Consider the following 21,663-nt stretch of genomic DNA (forward strand, 5'->3'; position numbering starts at 1 on the left):
GCATATCATGCTGTAAGGCAAGGTTGCTTTGTCTTGAGGACCTAGCCACACACCTGCCCACTTGCTCCCTCAGCTCTCCAGCTATCAGTCCTTACTTCCCACTTCCCATGGTATTTGTGATTCCCCACAGCTGGCCCATTGGAAGAAGAGCGGTTTGGCTTCCCTGCGTTCAGTGGCATTTCTCGCCTGACCTGGCTGGTCTCCCTCTTTGGGGAACTTTCTCTTATATCCGCCACTTTGGAAGAGCGAAAGGAAGATCAACATATGAAAATGACTGTGTGCTTAGAGACAGAGAACAAACGGTAGGTTGTGAGAAACTGTGAGGAGGAAACTTGAGGACATTGTCATATGTTCACAAAGGTGAATCTAGACAGAGCCCAGAGGGCCTAGACCCCCAACCCCAACTCCAGAAGGACTGTCTGCTTTTGTAGACACAGTAGGTGCTGGGATTTCACTTATGTTGGCCTTATTCATCCTCACAGCAGCCTTGGAAGGTAAATAAGACGAACATGATCCCCTTTGCCAAGTACATAGAGGCTTACGGAATTTGAGCAGGTTGCCTAAGCCACACAAGTGAGCAAGATCAGATGAAGTAACAGAAATCCAGTTTACCCCTGAGACCTGAATTTTTTCCAACATTTTATTATGAATGTTTCAGACATATGGTAAAGTTGGAAGAATTTTGCAGTGAACACCCATACAACTACTACCTAGATCTTGCCATTGACATTTTATCCTGCTTGCTTATCACATGTCCAAATATCCATCCCTCATTGTGACTACAATTTAAGGTTCTGTTTCTCAGCTTTATCTTATTCTGTCATACTATTCCCAAAGTGTTCTGATTCTTTATTTTTTATACCAAGTCTTTTAAAACAAAAGCATATTCATAATTCTCCTTGAAAAGCACTTGGGCTCTATAAAATATTTAAAATAACAAGTGTTTTGGAGTGTTTCTAAATGTGCTTCCAGCTGGTGGGGCTCTTGGTAGTAAAAGAAACAGACCATTGGGTATTTACAAAAAGAGAAAAGTATTTGGGTTCCTGAATGAAGCCTGATCTTTGTCCATTTTGAGGAGTTTCCTCTTTGCTGGGGAAAGGCAGAGGTCACAGATGAAGGAAGATAAAGCATGCGGAACCTGCAAGGGCTGCATTTGGAGTAATAGCACTAGCAGACCCTGACCTTGTAAGTGTAAGAATTGCAGCTATAGTCTGACCATCCCCACAGACAGGTGCTGTCCCCAGTAGCCAGAGCTAAACATAGCTCAGGGTGCTTCTGGAGCACAGAAAAGGGGAATGTCGAGAGTCAGGTCATGCTTCTCAGAGGAAAATGTGCTCTTCTCAGTCCTTGACAGGAAATAAGATGTGAGGGAAGCAGAGACTAACTCATTATTGCAAAGGCGGGGCAGGCATCAGATGAGAGGTTGGGACAGATGGCAAACAACATATTATAATAAGTTGTTAATTACATATAATACTTTCTACTTCACAGATTATACTTTTACTGTCACACCACCACAATAGCATAGGTGAAGCTGTATATTTATTAGTCATGTCCACTGATTAGGAAATTGAATCAGAGGAAACATCCTTGATGTTTGGCATTTCCTCAGACTTTTAAGACTCCATGTTCTATGGAAGGATATGAGAAATTTTCTTAGGTAGATCAGAACCATTGGAATATCTCAAATTTCTTTTTATTCCCTTTTTTTTTTTTTAATTTTTTTTTCAACGTTTATTTATTTTTGGGATAGAGAGAGACAGAGCATGAACGGGGGAGGGACAGAGAGAGAGGGAGACACAGAATCGGAAACAGGCTCCAGGCTCTGAGCCATCAGCCCAGAGCCTGACGCGGGGCTCGAACTCACGGACCGCGAGATCGTGACCTGGCTGAAGTCGGACGCTTAACCGACTGCGCCACCCAGGCGCCCCTATTCCCTTTTTTAAAAAAATATTATTTATTTTATTTGAGAGAGAGGGATAGAGAGCACGAGCAGGGTAGAGGGGCAGAGGGAGAGAGAGAAGATCCCAAGCAGGCTCCATACTCTGCCTGGAGCCTGATGTGGGGTTCAATTCCACAACTTTGGGATCATGACCTGAGCTGAAATCAAGATTCAGATGCTCAACTGATAGAGCCACCCAGGTGCCCCTGTCTCAAATTTATTTGTATCCAACGTTAAAGCAGTGAATAAACAGCATTAATGTTCATCTTTGTTATCAAATTCTGGAATGTTTTAAAGTGTGTACCATGTGCTTTTAAAACTAGCCATGAGCTGAAACTAATACAGTGTTAATGTCACCTACCTCAGTTAAGTAAAACAAAACTAGCCATGGAGATTAATGTTTTAGAAGTGAGACCAACTTTTTCATGATAGAGTTTGTAATAATTTATTTTTAAAAATTGGAGTCATAATAAAAAATTTTTAAATGATAGATTGAACACCTTAGTTTTACTAGTTTACTAATCTAACTACTATCTTTTAGACTCTGTCTGACCTGAATATGAATTTTTTATGTATGGGCTATCATTGATTTATACATGAATCATCTTATCATTTAAAATTTTTTTTTCAACGTTTATTTATTTTTTTTGGGACAGAGAGAGACAGAGCATGAACGGGGGAGGGGCAGAGAGAGAGGGAGACACAGAATCGGAAACAGGCTCCAGGCTCTGAGCCATCAGCCCAGAGCCTGATGCGGGGCTCGAACTCACGGACCGCGAGATCATGACCTGGCTGAAGTCGGACGCTTAACCGACTGCGCCACCCAGGCGCCCCTCATCTTATCATTTTAATGACTTCCAGAATAGACGACTTGGTGAAATGTAGCTCTTCAAAGCAAGTAAGTCCCTGCTTGGTTTACATGCTGCTTAGTATAGTGTCCTCTGTGACAGAGAAAGGCCATCTTATCCTGTAAATGCAGTTATGGCTTCTGACTGTGCTTGGGAAGAATGCTTGGGATCTGTGGGCTTCTTTCTCTCTCTCCCCCAAAACTTGACTCAGTCTGCAGGCCTGAGTTTCAGCTTTCAACTATAAGTAGATGTCTTTCTAGGGTTGTTAACTGCACATTAGGAGCCTGTGCCAGTTGTTTCCAGACACAATTTTTTAAGTTATAGCTACCTTCAAACAAAGAGTAGAATAGAGCAGAACCATAACTGGGAATGGGGAAGAGGCTGGCGGGGGGTGGGGTGGGGGGGGTGGGGGGAGGTGGTGGGAAGCATGATTTTGAGAGGTCACAATAAAAGGACTAGCCAGACAGGGATCATTACTTGAATTCCTGTTGTGGAAGTGCTGGTGTTAGAGACTGTTTACTGAGTGCTTACTGTGTGCCAGGCACAGGCCTAGCCCTTTAACAAGAATTTTCTCATAGAATCTTTATGCGAACTCTCTAAGTGGGAATTATTATGATCACCTGGGAAACTGAGGTTCAGCACTGTTAAGAAACTTGCTAGGGGCGCCTGGGTGGCGCAGTCGGTTAAGCGTCCGACTTCAGCCAGGTCACGATCTCGCAGTCCGTGAGTTCGAGCCCCACGTCAGGCTCTGGGCTGATGGCTCAGAGCCTGGAGCCTGTTTCCGATTCTGTGTCTCTCTCTCTCTCGGCCCCTCCCCCGTTCATGCTCTGTCTCTCTCTGTCCCAAAAAAATAAATAAACGTTGAAAGAAACTTGCTAAAGGCACAGAACTAAGTGTTATGTGAGAATCACACTTAGGCAGCCTGTCTCCTGTCCCCAGATTGTGACACCTTCTCCCCAAAACTTCATGGGAAGGGCACAAGAAAGGAAGGTCTTAGAAACCACATCAGGTCTCGTCTTTCCCTTGTTGCAGTCTTCACCTGCCAATGATGTAGGTGTCATTGTCTTAGAGCCCAAGGTCATCCAAATAACCCTAGTGCAGCTTAATTCTCAAGCCCGTGTTCTTTCCATCTTACCAACAGTTTTCACACTTTGTAAAAATAAACAATACTTTTTTAATCCAAATGTCATGTGGATAGTCAATGTATAGAAGAGTTACACGTTTCAGCTCTCCTGTCAAAGACAGCTGGTAGGAGTGTGGTCCCTGCCTGCTCATCCTTAAGAGCCTGGGGAGAGCAGTTAGAAATCACCACCTCCACCGGGTTTGCAGATGCAGGCTGAAACTCGGGATATGGATGTGGTTAAACACCTCCCTGTGGAAGGGGAGACCTAAGAAGCTTTTTGTTGGTAGTCTATGCCCAAGTTGACAAATGCAAATATTTGCAATGAAAGTTCTCGCAGAGAGAAAGAGTGGAGGAGTGGTCTGTGAATTTAAAACTTGTGTTTTGGGTTGGGATGTCTGGAGCTAAGTGTTGTCCAAGCCCGGAACATGTGTGGACAAGGTCCCATCCTCAGCCCTATTCAGTTGACAGTAAAGTGCCAACCGTCAGTATGCACACACCGGATAATGTATGGAAGTGTTTAATCACTATATTGTATGCCTGAAACTAATATATCGTACACTGTTAAGTAACTGGAATTAAAATAAAAACATTTTTAAAAAGTTACAGATAAGACAGTCACAAGAAAGAAGAAACTGATGTTCACACAAAATCATTGAGTGAATTCCCTTGCCTGATGGCAAAATTAAATGAAGGACTGTTTGGCCCTGAAGTTGGAAACAATCACCCAAGGCCTTTGGGAGGCTGGTAGAGGTCAAGATGCCACCTGAGCCACTACATTGAGCAGCAGCTTCAGGGAATATGCAGACCTGTTACCAGGTTATCACGGGCTAGCAAACATCCACCTGCACTCTCTTGTAATCTCTAACATTTATGATTCTTTTGTCTTTGCAGTCCGCTCACATGGATTGAAGAGAAAGGACCTGGTCTAAAACGAAACAGACATTTAAGCTTCCATTTTAAATCTGGGTCCCTGGAGAATATGCCAAATGTAGGAGTCAATAAGAATATTTTCCTGAAAGATCAAAACATATTTGTCCAGAAACTCTTGGGCCAGTTCTCTGAAAAGGAACTGGCTGCTGAAAAGAAACGCATCCTGCACTGCCTGTGGCTTGCAGAAGAAATCCAGAAATACTGCTACTCAAAGAAGTAAGAGAAGGAAACATGCGGCACATCTAAGATGGGGCCATAGTTTGCTTTTTATGAAGAGTTGACCTCTATCTCTATTCTTACAATTAAACATATCTTGGGCAAACAGGATTTGCTTACTGTCCCGAGCTGTGTTGGGAGTGATATTTGGGAGTTGGGACACATGTAATAGGGATGAGAGAACTAACCTTGGTAGAGCTGAGCCAAGTGCTTCGTATGCCTGATTTAATTTACTCTTCCCAACAGCCCTATCAGATGGGTATTACCAGGTTTGTTTTCATTAGTGTATTGGAAAATTTTATTTGAAGTCACCCAGATAGTAAATACGAGAACCAGCCTTTAAATCTTACTCATGCACTGAACCACTGCAAAATAGCCTCTTCCCTGCTTTAAGGAGTTATGTTTCACCCAACAAACTGTCACTGGGCGAGTATGCTAGGTGCTAAGGATTCTAAAAATGAGTAAGACATAGCCGCTTTCCTCGCTAACCTTGTCGAAAGCAAACCAGTCATACAAACTGGTCACTGTAATGTAATAGGTCCAGTAAAAGAGATATGCCTCTGGTCATCTGGAGGAAGGTTTGGGGAAAACCTACAAACCAAATCTTCATAACTAGGTTAGTTGCGTACAGGTGAGAGGAGGGCTTTTCTTGGCAGAGTGCTGACATGAGCAAAGAGAAGGAAGTGAGAAACAAGCTGGTGAGTACCCTGGGAACAGTGTTGCTAGAGCATTGTGTCTGGAGGAGGGAGTCCCAGAGATTAAATCTGTGGGGTCCCTATAAGCCAGATCAAGGAGCTAGGGTCTTATTTCTCAGGCACTGAAGGCTCTTATTTAACAGGGGAGTGGCATGGTCAGTTTTCTAGTTTAGAAATGAAAACTTCCAGGAGGAAATGAGACTTGAGACCAAGGAGGAGGCATCCCGTTAAGAGCCAACAAATGTGTTCATACTTGCAGCCCTTGGCTTATCTAGACTCACTGCTTCTGTTGAGACACAGCTGACTTGAGGCAGAGCTGATTCCCAGGCATCTTCCCTTTCATTTCATTGGTTGTCCTGTTGCATTTTCTTTGAAGCTTGTGTTAGATTTCTTGCCTTTGTGAATGTCTCCCTCTTGCTTTTTGCCTACTACCTTCCCATTGTGAGGTTTAGGAGCTGGGAGGTCATTGGTGTCAGCACTCTATTTTCTACCTCGATTTCCATGATTCTGTCACCATACACCTCAAGGTAGAAACCAAAACTCCTTAAGGTTGTTCTTTTATTTGCCATGTAAAACAGTTTAATAAATATTGGTCAGTTAGTTCTCTTGTTTTATTATTCACATCAAATATCCTTTGTGGCCAGGAAATATTGTATCTATTTTTGTGTGTTGTACAGCATCTAGCATGAGGCAAATATGTGATTAGAATGTAGTGCAATGGCGTCTCCCATTTGGGCCTGATAACTCTGCTATTTCAAAAATATTGGCCATATTTGGTATTAGAGGTGGGGGTGAGTGTCAAAACCAGAGCTGGATAGTAAAGTGGTATAAACTGGTTTTATTTAATTAAGACTTGTGATAGATGAAAACAGATCTCAGTATAGAACCAGGCTCAATTCCAAATTGTATTTTCAGTGGATGGAAAATTACTAAGAGGAAACATGGGGAGGGAATTCTGTCTAAACCAACTTGATAAGGTTCTTGCTGAAGGCAGGCCAGTGTACTCAAATACCAGGGGTGGGGGACAAGGGATTTGATCAGATATTGAGGGTAGGGATTCTTATGGAACTGACTTAAGAGTTTTGCTAAATTGGGTGATGCAAAGACAGACGTGGAAATCCAAAGTTTGAGGCCTCATTTGAGAAGAGGGTTCAGAGGAGCCTGACTAAAAGTTTGGTCAAAGTCTTTGTCATGGGTTATGTGATTACTAATTGATGACTACTCATCTTAAGCTTGTTTTGTGTGTGGTCAAGAGATTAAAATGAAAACATCCATTAGTTTTACTAATTGGTAAGAATTGCAGAAGGAGAAGGAAAAGATGGGAGAAAATAGAATTTGGAGAGATGGAGCAGGAGTCCTTCTTCCTCTGCTATTTACAACTGCCCTCATCATCCTTTGGGGCTACTGGAGCCATTCTGGCCCCAGCCTACTGCAGCATTTCCCAAATACTCCTTCCTCTGAAACCCCACCCCCACCCCCACCCCCACCCCCAATCTATCACTGTCTTCCAGAGCTTCACTGAAGTTAAGCCACAAGTATCCCCTGCCATTTGTTTACCCAAAATATGGTGACCTTTGTTTTTTCCCTTGACTTTCATGGAAGGCTTAGTGAGAAAAGAGGGATTTGAGGTCTGAGATTTCAGAACAAATTAGGCTTTTAGTCCAACTAGAAGAAAAAAGCCCTTTATCCCACTGTACTAATGCTTTGTGTTAGAGGGTCTTCTGGAAGGAAAGTAACATAGTAGTGCCCTTGATCCCTCTCTGCTCCTCACCCACTTATGTGGTAGGAGCAACCTGCCTTTAGTGATAAAGCTGAAAAAGAAACTAAGCAGCAAAGCCCAACCTCCCTCTAGGTGCACCTGAATTCTCCATTTGTCCATGTGGTAGGTGACAGGGGTAGGCTCTTCCTCTGTAGTGGGGTGGCTTGAAGCTTTGAAAGAAAGTTACTCTAAGAGCAGAGTAGCAAACCTATTTGGCTTTGGATCCCAGCTACATTTCCCAATCTTTGTCATAATAAAACTGGTACTTTTTTAAAAAACTTAGTCTCTCTCCTATGTTTATAGCTGAATTGGTCCCCAGAATTGGGAAGGAGAAAAAGGAATGCACCTTGCTGGCACCTTAAATCCCAACAATAGATTCTCTGCTTAGGGTTTACTGCCTGAAGGAATCAAGCGGGGGGGGGAAAAAAAAGAGGGTGGGGAGGAAACATTTCAGTCAATGGCTCTACGGTTCCTCAAGAGAGGGCTTCTGTTTGGGAAATTCCTTGCTAAGCCAGTCCATAAGTAGTGGTGGTGTTGGAGATGGAGGGGGATTGACTGTAATAAAAGGAGAAGCTTTGGGAACCTAGGTTGATGGGTTGAAGGGGAAAAAAATAGACACTCCTCTCTGCAAAAGTAATTAATAGGATTTAATGGGAAAGAAGGTAATTAAGAGGTCTAGGATAATGAAGCCTTTGATACTCAAAATGTGTGCTGACCAGTAGCCTTGGCTTTGGCATGGCCTAAAAACTTGTTAGAAATGCACATTCTGAGGCCCACCTTAGACCTACTGAACCAGAATCTGCATTTTAGATTGCATGGTGATTCCTGTGCATATCAAAGTTTCTTGGAGCTTGTGGACTAGTAAGGAAGAAAAGTGTTACTCATAATGTTAAAGCACAGCTATGAAGAATGCTAAAGGAGGATTTTATTTTTTTCTTCTTTCTTTTCAACGTTTTTATTTATTTTTGGGACAGAGAGAGACAGAGCATGAACGGGGGAGGGGCAGAGAGAGAGGGAGACACAGAATCGGAAACAGGCTCCAGGCTCTAAGCCATCAGCCCAGAGCCCGACGCGGGGCTCGAACTCACGGACCGCGAGATCGTGACCTGGCTGAAGTCGGACGCTTAACCGACTGCGTCACCCAGGCGCCCCAAAAGGAGGATTTTAAAATCTTGTTCTAGGGAGAGTTTTTCTAGTCAAGAATTTAGGAAAACCTTCCCTAAAGAATGCATTGAAATCTGAACGTTGAGAAAGACTTTTGGCAGGTGTAGGCAGACAAGGATGTGGAGAACATTTCAGGTGGAAGGAATAGCACATGCAAAACCCTTATGTCCAGCTATGCCTGAGGCCAGCAATACCCCTGGATGTTACAGGTGTGGGCACCTTAAATTCCCTCTTGTTAATTCCATTTGGCTTTTCTAAACCTACCTTTTTTTTTTTTTTTTTTTAAGTTGTGAAATGAGAATGGGCTACTAACATTGGAGAGTCTCTTTTACTGACTTCAAAAAAGTATATTACTATTTATTAAACAAGCAATATCCGGGCCTGATGCTAAGAGGCTTACATACCTTATTCCATTTACTTTTTATAATTCCTATAAAAAGCCATATGCAGTAAGCACTTTTCCTTCATCTTTTTTTTTTAACACATGAGGCTCAGAATTTAAGCTGCATGGCTGAGTTCCTTTACCTAAGTCAATGCAAAGTGCAGCCTACATGCTAGGTCCTGTGGCCCAGTCCCTCTTTGTGTAGTTTTATGGGTAACACAGCATGCTCATTTATTTATGTATTGTGTATTAATGCTATCATGCTACAAAGGCAGAGTTGAGTAGTTGTGACAGAGACCGTACGGCCCACAAAGCCTAAAATATTTATAGTCTGGCCCCTTAGAGAAAACATTTGCCAGTCCCTGTTCTAGGTGGGAGCTCAGGTCTCTCTGAGGAAAGGACTAGGGTACAGCAGTCCAATTCTGTGGGAACCTGGAATTATGAATAATTCCCCTTTGCTTAGACAACAGCTACAGAAGAAGAGGCTTCAATGTTTTTCCATAGAGAGTTATGTTACCAGTGGGTTTCTCCAGAGTTGCATACAATCATAAATGCTCAATTGGCCTTGGCTCTCTATCAGTGACTCACTGTGTTCTGAGATACTGTAGAAATGCTCTACATTTGTTGGAAGTCTTTGAGAGCCTAGAGGCTTCGGGAATTGGGTTGGTGAGGACTTGGGATAGGGAAGGACATGTCAGAGCACTGTACACTGAGTCTAGAGTCCAAGCACAATATCAGTCCTTGTTGGACACCCAGAGTCTTCATTTGGAATCAAAGGAGTCATTGTCCTGGCAACCTGAGGATGCCCATGAGCAAAGACTATATACTGGGGATGGACAGAGTAAGGGGAATGGCTGAAGCCTGAGTTCCCTTGCACAGTCCTGGAGTCTGTAGGTCCTGAGCTTTATCCTGGGACCTTAAAGGGCCACTACCTTCCTCTCAGTCACATAAAAGTGCTGATTTTGTTTGGGGATCTTCATGCCTGTGGCTCCAGTGCTAGTGCTGGACATCAGGGAACAGGCAGCCTCCAGTGTCAGTGGTGTCCACTGAGTTTTGCTGGAGAAACTGGACCAGGGAAAGGTCATTCAGAGGTCATTCTGGATACAACAGGAATCTCCCATTACTAGCAGCTATCTCCACAGATTAAGCTGGTCAAAATCTAGATGGAGTGTTCCATGGTCTTTCTATTTCTTCGTTCAGTAACTGTCCCAAGCACTCACCTTGTGCTTGGGGATCTGGTGGGCCTAAGTGCAAGGCTTACAATGACAAAGTGGTCCCTGCCTGCCAGGTATTCACATTTTGGAGGGGGAGATGAACAAAGTTATGAAAGACATGTGGAAAAAAAGAAGCCACAAATATAATTGTGAAAAGAATGAGTGTGATGTGAGGACAGGTTGGGGAGTCACTGGAGTATATGAAAGGCTGCACTGAGGTGACATTTACTGGAGCCAGAATGACAAAAGGAATCCACACTGCACATGTCTGCAGTGTGTCAGGGAGAAGATATTGCTGGTGCAGAGAATAGGAGACAAAATTGTGTTTTTCTGTTAGAAACATTAAAAAGGTGGAAAATGTGCCTGTAGGATCCTGGAAGGGGAGAGGCAGGGAGAAGGCAGATCATAGACCAGATGCTGGGACCTATTAGACTGTTAGTTATCCATTCCTCGCTGACAGCATTATTCGAATACCTTGAATCTTAAAACTACGAATATTTAATAGCTCACATTTTTCTGGGAGAAAATCCAGGCACAGCATAGCTGTGTGATACTGCCTCAAAGTCTCTATGAAGCCAGGGCTGTGGTCTCAACGGAGACTGAACAGGGTGATATTTTACTCCCAAGCTCACTGATATGGGCAATATCAGAATATCAGAATATCAGAATTCAGTTTGAACTGAGAGCCTATTTCAATCTTTTGACCAGGGAACGTATATCTTTCTCTCCTATATAGGGGTCTCATAGGGTAGCCCCTAAGTTAAGTATTTGATCTCCCCATTTCCAGGGTTCATGGAGAGACAGAGGGAGCAAATGAGGACAGAAAGCAGAGAGTTAGACACACACAGAGAGAGACAGAGTAGAGATACAGAAAGAAGGGAGGAGAGAGAAAGGGCAGGAGGGAGACAGCGGAGTAGAGAGACAGGAGAGAGAGATGGAACAAACACAGGACAAAGTAAGAAGAAAGTGACAGAATTTTTGTCATGAAGTCTTGAAACTGATCTCCCATCACTCCAACTGGGTTTCACTGGTTAGAAGGCAGTCACTAACAGTGTAGTGGTTTTACAAGGAGTGAAGTTTCTTGACTGGACATGCATCACTGTCTGCATCCCCTGGGAAAGTCCAGGAGAGTATGTTGAGCAGGCATACCCCAGAAGCGAGAACAGTGGCCATTTCCAAAATGGCTGTAAGTGATGAACGTCCAGCCTCACTCATTATTAGAAAAGTGAACATAGGACAATGGATTTGTCCACCAAACCAGCAAAAACATTTCACCAAACTCCTGAAACTAGACCCCTTTTGGGGCATTAGAGCTAAGGGCACTTATGTTTCAGTAGTGAGAGGGACCTCAACTCTCTTACCGGAGGGTGATTGTTGCCATGATTTCAGTTGCCATCAGCTTTGATTATGGTGAGAGGTTCTGCTTTTAGAAACCAAAGACAGTGATTAGAAATTTGCACAAAGAATTCATGTAGGCATTTGTGATCTGTGCTTGACTCTAAGAGCCTTCAATGGGACATCTCTTTCTCAGACAGAGAGGATCCATTTCCCCTGGAAGCAGGACCATGATACAACCATTTAAAATGATGGTGTCAGACAGAATGTCTCACACCATTGTCAAAACACTTTAATGGACCATGACCTAGTAAGTGATCTGTTAAGACTTTCTTTTTTCTTTTTTTAATTTAAATGTTAGTTAGGAGGTGCCTAAATGGCTCAGTTGGATAAGCATCCGACTTCAGCTCAGGTCATGATCTCACAGTTTGTGGGTTCGAGCCCCAAATTGGGCTCTGTGCTGACAGCTCAGAGCCTGGATCCTGCTTCTGATTCTGTGTATCTCTCTCTCTCTCTCTCTTTCTCTCTCTCTCTGTGCCCCTCTCCCACTCATATTCTGTCTCTCTCTCTCTCTCTCTCTCAAAAATAAATACACATTTAAAAATTTTTCTTAAATAAAAAAAAGTTAGTTAACATGTTTTCAGAAGTAGAATTCAGTGATTCATTACTTATATATAACACCCAGTGCTCATCACAAGTGCCCTCCTTGATAACCATCACTCATCTAGCTCATCTCTCACCCACCTCTGTCCATCAATCTGCAGTTTGTTCTCTATCATTAAGTGTCTCCCTTTCTTCTCCTCCCCACCTTCCCATATGTTAAATTCCATGTATGAGTGAAATCATATGATGTTTTTCTTTCTCAGATGACTCATTTTGCTTAGCATAATACATTCTAGTTTCATCCACGTGTTGCAAATGGCAAGACTCCATGCTTTTTGATGGCTGAGTAATATTCTCATCAAGATAAAAAGCATTTGCACAGTGAAGGAAACAATCAACAAAACTCAAAGCAGCCTGCAGAATGGGAGAGAATATTTGCAAGCGACATATCTGATAAAGGGTTAGGATCCAAAATCTAGACACGACTTATCAAACTCAACACCCAAAATTCAAACAGCCCAGTTATGAAATGGGCAGAAGATATGAATAGACACTTTTCCAAAGAAGACTTCCAGATGGCAAACAGACACATGGAAAGATGCTCAACATCACTCATCATTAGGAAATGCAAAGCAAAACCATGATGAGATTCCACCTCACACCTGTTAGAATGGCTAAAATTAACAACAGAAAAGACATCAGTTGTTGGTGAGGATATGGAGAAAGGGGAACACTCTTGTGCTGCAGGTTGGAATGCAAACTCGTGCAGCCACTTAGGTATGGTTTATTTAAGGAAAATGTTAGAGAGTATTCCTTCTATGGTTACTTGTTGTTCTCATTTCTGTGTACTATTTAGGGCACTGTCATCAGGTGAAGATTATTCTTTATGATGATTAGAGTAAAAAAGGTTGACAACCAATATAAATGGATATTTAAAGATATGGACTTGAATTTACCCTGTTAAAATGAAAACAATACAATAACAAAAACAAACAAAAACAAAAACAGTTTACTCAACCAAATAACCTAATTCACATTGAGATTCCACTCTGAAAATAATGTTCATATGTAGAAAAATAACCTAGGCTGTGATTGCCTTCGAATGCCAGGATTTTTATTTTCTTCCTTATCCTTATTTTATCTTTCTAAATAGCACATCAAGCTACTGGAAAATGTAACATGGTTTGTAAGCTGCTTAGAGTTTGGATTCAGGATCCACAAGATAGTGTGTGCCAAGGTTAGGCAAGGACCTTAGGCAAGGACCATCTCCTCCTGCAGTTCCATCCTGGTCATGGAAATGTTGTGGTGAAATGCTGGCTTCCAGGCTGAGATATTCCCTGTTGTCCACCTGGACAAATCTATTCTTTTCTCAGACCTCGATGGCAGGTCCACCTAGTCCAGGCTAGGATTAGGAAAAGGACCCAGGAGGCACTGGGAGTTGAACTACCAGCAGCACAGTGGTCTCCAAGGTGGGCTGGGTTGAGGGCGCATGGTCTGATACCAGTCAGGCTTAAGGTTTGAATTCCAGAGCCACAGGATTGTGTGGACCAGGGTTAGACAAAGTCTTGGGATCCCCTCCAGCAGCTCTATTCCAGCCATTGAAATGTCATGGCAATATTCTGGCTTCCACACTGAGATATTCCCCATTGGCCACTGGGACAACATCTATTCTTTTCCCAAACCTCCATGTGGGCCCCCGTAGGACCAGAGCACTGCCAAATGTTCAGGTTAGGTCCCAGGAGGCACCAGGGCCTAAAAGCTCAGTAGTGTAGTGGTCTCCCCAGAACACTGAGTTGAAGGCACGTGGTAGGGTACGGGTCAGGCTTAATCTTTGGGTTCCAGGGCAGGTCTTATCCATGGCAAAGCTTAGATTTGCCTTCATGATGCCCTGTGAGCAGTTCTTTCCCTGCTTTGGAAATTGCATAGCGATTTTCCAAATCCCATGTTGAATATTCTTGCACTGTTTGTGGACCCCAAAACTGTTCTGCTCTTAGACCAAGGAATTGTACCCCAATCATGAAAGAGCATTGGCTAGTGTTATGGTTAGGTCCTGGAAGTTTTCAAGTACAGAACCATACTAGTCCAGTGATCTCCCAGAAGGCATATTTGAGTGCGACTATTAGTGTGCTGGACAGGCACAGGATTTGGGTGCAGTGGATGGCCCCATTATGTGTTCCATGCTTAGCACTTTGCCCCACTTTCAGGCTTTAGAAAACCCATGGTCAACTCCAGTGTTACTCGCTGAGTATTTCAACACCCATCATGTGGTCCAAATCTGTTCTTTTGGTAAAAGGTGGGCCCTCTTAGAAGCAGAGCCATGGCTAACGTTAAGGATGGCTCCCTGGAAGTGCCAGAGACACAAACAACAACAATGTGGTCATCTGCCTTGAAGGCTGAGTTGAGGGTGCATGGTTGGGTACATGTCAACTTTTGGGTTTAAATACAGGAGCCAGAAGATTTGTGGGCCAAAGTTATGTAAGGTCTCGGCATCATCTCGTGCAGATCCACCCCTCCTTTGAAAATGTCATGGTGAAATTCTGACTTTCACCCTGAGATATTCCCCATTGGTCATTGAACCTAAATCTGTTCTTTTTGCACATGTCCATGTTGGGCTCCCTTATGGCCAGAGCCTTGGCTGGGATTATCATAAGGTCCCTGGAGGCTCCAGGGGCTGAAACCCCAACAGCACAGAGTTCTCCCTGGGGACTGTGGTGAGGGCGCATGTCAGGGTGTGAGTCAGGTTTTGCCTTTGTGTTCAAGGACCAGCCCAAGGTATGTGTCAGGCTTAGCTTTGGCCTCAGGATCCCCCTTGGGAATCTCCATCCCTGTTTTGCAAATGGTCTGATGAGTTTACAAGTTCCGTGCTGAATAATCTTGCACTGGTTATGGGCACCAGATCTATTTTCTATTCTCAGACCTACAGATTGGTCCCCCATAGGGAAAGAGCCTTGGCTAGGGTCAGGGTTAGGTCCAGGAAACTTCAGGGACAGAACCTACACCAATACAGGGATTTCCCAGGAGGGGTGAGTAAGTGCACCTGTTAGGGTGCGTAACAATAATAGGCTTTGGGTGCAGTGAACAGCCAATTGTGTGTTCCAGGCTTAGATTTAGGCACTGGATCCCCTTTGAAGCTCCATTCAGGGCCTGGAAATCCCAAGGTCAAATTCAGCATACCTCACTCAATATTTCAGCACCCATCATGAGTCCCAAGTCTGTTCTTTTTTCAGACCTAGGACGTGATCCCTCTCAGAAGCAGAGACATGGCTGGGGTTAGGGTTGGCTCACAGGAAGTGCTAGGGGCACAACCACCAACAGTGCCTTGAATTTCCTGGAGGGCTGAGTTGAGTGCTCAAGGGAGGCTGTGGGTCAGGCTTAGTCTTCGGGTTCAAGGGCCAGCCTATGATGTGGGCCAAGCTCAGGTCGGGCTTCAGGATCCCCCTTGTGCAGCTCCATCCTTCCTTTGGATGTGACATGGTGATTTCACAACATCCATGCTGAATAATCTGCATCTGTTATGGGCCCCATATCCATTCCTTTCAGACCTGCAAATTTGGCCCCCATAAGGAAAGATCCTTGGCTAGGGTCAGGGTTATGTCCCAGGAGGTTTCAGGGACAGAACTGATACCAGTGCACAGATCTCCCTGGAAGGCTGAATTGACCATGCCTGATAGAGTGCGGGAGAGGCATGAGGATTGGGTGCATTGGACAGCCAATTTTGAATGCCAGGCTCAGCATTTTTTGTAAACATAACCCAATTCTTGTCCTTAATGAAGAACTCTTGCCTTAGGTATATCAAGTTTAATGACATTGTTTATTATCCATCAAGATCTTCTCAGGGTCTATACAAATTCAGTCTTTCAGAGTACTATCTCTGGCTTGGAGATGTCCAATGTGGATCAGCCCTTGTGACTGTGGGACAGGTTGAGCCAAATGAACCCTGACCTTCTGGTTTCAGGACTACTTAGACATGTAGAGCCATAGGGCCTTGGCAGTGGTCCACCCGAGACCAGTTTGTTTGGAGGCTGGACCAGACAGTATTAGAAGGGAGCTGGCCTCCTTGCTGCACCTAGGGGACATGAAGAAACACATCTCCATGCCATATTGGTTTCACTCCCATTGTGGAAATATTGAATGCCCTTTGGTCATGGCTGTAGCCATTCCATCACCCTTACTGTGTCTCTGACTCTGCCTTCATTCATGCTTAGGAGCCATGGAGCTGGCACACACTCAGTGGGCTCCTAGGGATGGATGTTGTGTTCTCACTGTCCCGTGCTCAGTGACAGCCATCAGCATCGTATATACCGAATGAGAATAGCCCTCCTATTCCTGAGCTTGGCGCTTGGCTGTTTGTAGCAAGGGGTGGGGGGAGTGTAGACAGCTTGACCCATTGCTCTGCCTGATTGAGGTTTCTTCCCCCTGAAAGGCAGACAGTTCACACAAGAGCAGTAGCTGGTGAGCTGGTGAGCTCCAGAAGCTGGTGAGCCCAGAAACTGCCCTTGACAGGAAGTGGGCACCAATGCCTCTCTCCACACTTTGGAGCCACATCTGGGGCACCTCCCAGCTAAAACACTGTCAGAGCTCACTCCAGTCAATGATGGAGAAAGCAAGAAAGGCAGACCAAGTCCCAGGGCTCTCTAGGTCCTTCTGAAGGAAGAAGTCAGGCCTGGTGCCAACACAGCTCCCAAATGGAGATTCTAGGGAGCATATTTCCCTAAGACCTCTGGTGTTTCTTCTTCTTCCCACAGCCATGTTACCAGAGCTCTTGCTGGGCACTCACTTTTCCATAGAATTCCCCTTCCAATCTTTGAAGAGTTCTGGTTTTCCTTATTCGACTTCACACATCTTTGCTCCTTCTCTAAAAACAAGGTTCTTCCCACAATCCGTTCAGAGTCAATGTCTCCAGGTCCTATCCTCTGCCTTCCACCTGGGAGTCTGGTCCAGTCCTTGTGACTGGTGGAGAGATTTTGCCACAGGGCTCCTATTCAAAAGCCTTGTGACTGGCTTTCAGAAGGATACAGCCATTCAGGGCATTTTTAGCGGCCAAGCAAAGGATGTTTCATATGTAGGCTGGGCCAGAGGTCTGGCCAGGGAGCTGGTATCTTTCTGGGCTGAGGGCAAATGAAACAAGACATCTTCTTTCCAAGTGTATCCCCATTCCCACTGGAAGTGTTGAGCTTTGGCTCTCCTTGCATTTCCTTTTCCTTTCTGTATCTTGATAATTTTTTCTCCCTTAGGAGCCATGGGGCCATGACTCACTCAGCTGGCACTACTGGGTAGGCTGCAAACTCCCACTATGCTCCTGTGCTAAGTGAGAGCTATCAGGCTTTGTTCTACCAAAGGAAAGAAAGCCTTTACTCCCTTGGTGCTTGGTGGTTGGCCTGCTGTGCTATGTAAGGTAAAGGGGAGCCAGCTTGCCTGACTGACCTGGACGATTGAGTTTTCTTCATTCTGAGAAGCAGAAAGTTAGCACATGGGCAACATGAATGGGAGGGGGTCAGCACTAGAAGAGCCCTTGCCAGGATGGAGGGAACCAAATCCTTGTTCCAGAATCCTGAGCAAGAGCCAGCAGAACCCAACAGCTACAGCTCAAACACTGCTGCCTCGCTCAACTGATTGAAAAAGGGGGAGGGATACCCAAAGCCATAATTCACTGGTTCCTATGGAAAAAAATGCAGGCTTCTTGCTGACAGGGCTCCCAGATGTAGTCCTTCAGAGGCTTCTTTTGTCCTAAGCCCACGGGCATTTCTTATTCCGGATAGAACTTGGTTGAGAGGAGACTGCACTGGGTACTTCATTCTCAACATTCTCCAAATCTCATGCGTGATGAAGAACTCTCGCAGTCTGTGTCTCCATCTCCACCACTTACCCCTTTTTGTGAAGAAACATTCTGCATATAATTTATTCAGAGCCAGTTTCTTAGAGCAATGTCCTCTTGTTTCAGCTTGGGAATTTGGTGGTATCTTTGTGATGTTGATATAGGTATTGCTTTGGGTCCTTCTTAATTTCATTTTATAATTACGTGGCCACCCCCAAACCTAAGGTGTGTAAAGATGCCCACGGAGAATCCTTGAGGGTAGTTTAAGCCAGTGTTTAGGGGAGGATCCTGCATCCTGGGTGGGACAAGAGGAAGGGATGTTAGAGATATCTCCTTCCTCAATTAGACCTGTGCCCATTTGAATGGAGAACTTTGGCCTTGTAGTCATTCCTCTCCCATTGCTGCTTTTCTAACTTGCTCTCTGTTCACACAGAAAGACAATGTGGCTGTCTATACCCAGCCATGTTCCAAGGATTGGAAGTCAGTTTCAGTCAGTTCCTGAGCCAGTGGAGGACTCTCAGAGTCTGATGTCTCAGAGAACAAGTGACCCTCATGTCCTCAAACTCTTCTTGCTTAGCGGGCTATTATAGGAATAGTGAATAACTGCTCTTCTTTTGAATCAAGGGATTCCCTGGAATCCTTTCAGAGCCAGTGTCTCAGAGTCATATCTTTTCCTATTAAGCAGGGAGTCTGGAACAATTTTGGTGAGTGTGCAATAGGTTTGGTCACAGGGGCTTTGGGAGTTGTGTTTCAGAATTTGTAGACATCGCCAGGCCTAGAGCATTTGCAGGTGCCCACTGGAAAATGCTTGTGCGTAGGCTAAGCCAGAGGTTTTAGGAAGGGAACCATCCTACTATCTGCATCAAGACTTAATTAAGAAAGATATCTCCTTTGCAGATGGATCCTATTGTCTTTGGAGATGAAGAACTTTGGCACTGCTTGTACTCATACACATCCCATTGCTGATTTTCTAGCTAGGTCTCAGTTCATGTTCCAGGACCATAGGGCTGTTATTAACACAGCCATGACTGTATGAATGGTGCCAGGTTCCCAGTCAGTTTCTGTAAATTGAAGGTTCTCTGGGTCTAATATCTAAGAGGAAACCTGGCCCTTCTGTCCCTGAGCACATGGTGTTGCTTAGCTGGCTAGTGTATGCACAAGCATCACTATCCAGTTGCCCTCCCTCCCCTCACTAATATAGATCCATTCATTTTGAAGAACAGGCAGTTTTCATGTGGGCATGATGCTCCAAGATCTGATCACCACATAAAGTCCCCTTGGATGGAATCCTGTACCGTGTACTGCTTCCAAACACTTACCCATCGGCTGGGAGTACATCCCTGCTACAGCTGTATCACCACCGCCCCTATGTCCTGATGGCAAGGATAGAGCACATAAGTAGAACCAGGTCTTTCCCTCTGATTCTGAAAAACAAAATCGGAAGGCTTCTTGATGACAGGGCTTTCAGGTGGAACTTATACATGGCACTGTTGGCCAAATCCTGCTGGTGTTTCTCTTTCCTGAGTCAGTCAGTGAACTGGGGAAGACTGTGCTAGTCACATAACTTCCTATATTATCTCATTCTTATCTCTGATGCAGACTTCTTGGATTCCCTCTATGTGTTTTCACCCCTTTGCTCTATTTTAGTGCTGAGCCCATGCTGGGGTCCATTCCATGTGATTGTCTTACTGTCATATCCTGGGCTCTCCACTGGGGTTCTGGTCCATTTATTGTGACTGTGGCATATGTTGTCCCAAAGGGCCCCAGGGTCTTTACAGGATAGACTTCCCTATATGCTTGTTCATCTCTGCATGAGTCTCAAACTCAGGTTTCTGGCCAAGTAGGCCTATGTTTTTCTTTTTGTTTTGCCACGAACAGATCCTCAGAGCCTCTTGGGTTTTGAAACATCTTGAAAAGACAAGAATAACTATAAAATGGGAAGTTGTTACAGTATCTGAATGATGCTCAGGTCAGTATCTATTTATTTAAAACCAGTGCAACCTTAGTAATATGGGAATAGACAAAGCAACCCTGTTCTAGTTCGTTCCTCTGCATTTCTCCAGGCATACTGCACACTGGCCAGCATCTTGACTAAGTATCTCCTCACATAGTTTATTCCTGGTCCTCTTACACATCACAACATGCATATCCACTTCATGTGAGAGTAAACATGTGAAAGCACTTTAATCCTCCAAATGTGGGCTGGGAGAGGTGAACTGGTAAGGAGGCAAACACTAAGTGTTGCCCTAATGGGTTCCACCCTATCTGCCAGGCCCTGCCTTCTGCCACTGTCCTTGGGGCTGTTGTGGAACTAGTCCTGCCAGCCAGAACTATCACTGTTGTTACTGTTGAGTATGTTGAAGGAGGACAGTACTGCATAGGCCAATGCCATGGCTGCCACACCATGACCACAGAGTGGCTTTGCTGGGCCACTGAGGCTGCTATGGAACTGCCTGATGCACAGCGTTGTTCATGCCTTGGCACCTGACCCAGAAACCTCATTGTGGTGGTGACCTGCACCCACCACTGATGCCTGTGGTCCTGCTGACCCCTCTGTGCCCCCAGATGGAAGGTAAATCCAAGTCTGAATAAGTGCAAGTGCTGCCATTAGCAGTGGCTGGGCTGCCTTGCTTGCTTGCCAGTGGAAGTGGGCTGCCCACTTCCAACATGCACAGGCTTGTGTGAAAATCTATGCCTGGGCGCCGGTTGAGTTAGTGACAGCTCCAACACTCCTAAGTCTAAACAGGTACATAGTTCGACATAGAACCATGGGAAGCAAGTGTCCATTATGAGGGCCAATATTTCCAATGGGAATGGGAACAATCTGGAAAGGGGATGTGTAACTTCATGTCCCCTCAGCCAAGAAAGGAGGCCAGCTCCCTTCCCAGTCCTCTGGCCTAGTCGAAGTGCAAATGTTCCAACCTGGGTTCTTCCATTTCCCTAGACAGCTGAATGCCTGAATGGTTTTGACACCAACTTCCCAGGGGCCCTGTTACCAAACCTATTGCACAGTCACAAGGATGGGACTAGGATCCCCAACTGAACACCAATTTGCCAGGCTACGTTTACTCGGACTTGTGCAGGGCTGACTCCTTCTTGCACTGCTGCAGGATATGTTAACGTTTCCTCAGCACAGCCTTGTCAGACCCTCCCCTGGGGGAGCTCAGGACCCAGTTGTCGCACCTTGAAGTTTTCTATGGAGTCCTTGCTCATGTCATTCCCATTTTTGTTTCGTGTTCTTTCCATCTTCCTGGCTAGACCTTGAACTCCTAGAGGGAAGACGTGGCTGCCTTACCAGCACTGGCACTATGTGAATGCTCAGATGCTCATTCCCGGGGGCTGACTGAGGACGTAAAGGGATCCCACCCACCAATTAGCAGCTCAGTCATCGTAGCCTAATTTACCTGGGTCATTTTCCAATACTTATTTTATCGTATATCTGTTGAGTCCACTCTAGTCGTAATTTGGGGTGTGAAATCACACTCCAAGATCAAGAGTCTCATGCCCCACTGACTGAAACAGCCAATTTTCATGGATGTAGACTGATTTCTAAGTTATCTTGCAGGTTAACATTTTGTACGTGTATTAGGTTATGCTGAATTACAAGAGAACGCGCCACATTTCAAAAGCATGTCCC

The 21,663-nt window shown here is 44.7% G+C and overlaps 2 protein-coding genes and 1 long non-coding RNA gene across 6 annotated transcripts in view; 2 read left to right on the plus strand and 1 right to left on the minus strand.

Annotated features, from left to right (window-relative positions):
• The window catches only part of LOC147583364 (biliverdin reductase A-like), a 135,785-nt gene extending 129,431 nt beyond the window's left edge, over window positions 1–6,354 (plus strand). Inside the window, exons 3-4 of the mRNA XM_086697056.1 lie at window positions 131–302; window positions 4,805–6,354. Coding sequence (XP_086553182.1) covers window positions 131–302; window positions 4,805–5,063 — 431 coding nt within the window. The 3' untranslated portion in view covers window positions 5,064–6,354. The remainder of the gene's footprint in view (window positions 1–130; window positions 303–4,804) is intronic.
• Window positions 1–21,663, plus strand: part of LOC147583361 (uncharacterized) — a 476,502-nt gene that overhangs the window by 444,256 nt on the left and 10,583 nt on the right. The gene's annotated exons all lie outside the window — the stretch shown is intronic.
• LOC147583363 (uncharacterized) overlaps window positions 1–21,663 on the minus strand; it is a 230,523-nt gene that overhangs the window by 138,109 nt on the left and 70,751 nt on the right. The window lies entirely within an intron of this gene.

The sequence above is a fragment of the Puma concolor genome, chromosome A2 (assembly GCF_028749965.1).
Source record: "Puma concolor isolate L17-30 chromosome A2, mPumCon1.1.hap2, whole genome shotgun sequence".
Classification (NCBI taxonomy): domain Eukaryota; kingdom Metazoa; phylum Chordata; class Mammalia; order Carnivora; family Felidae; genus Puma; species Puma concolor.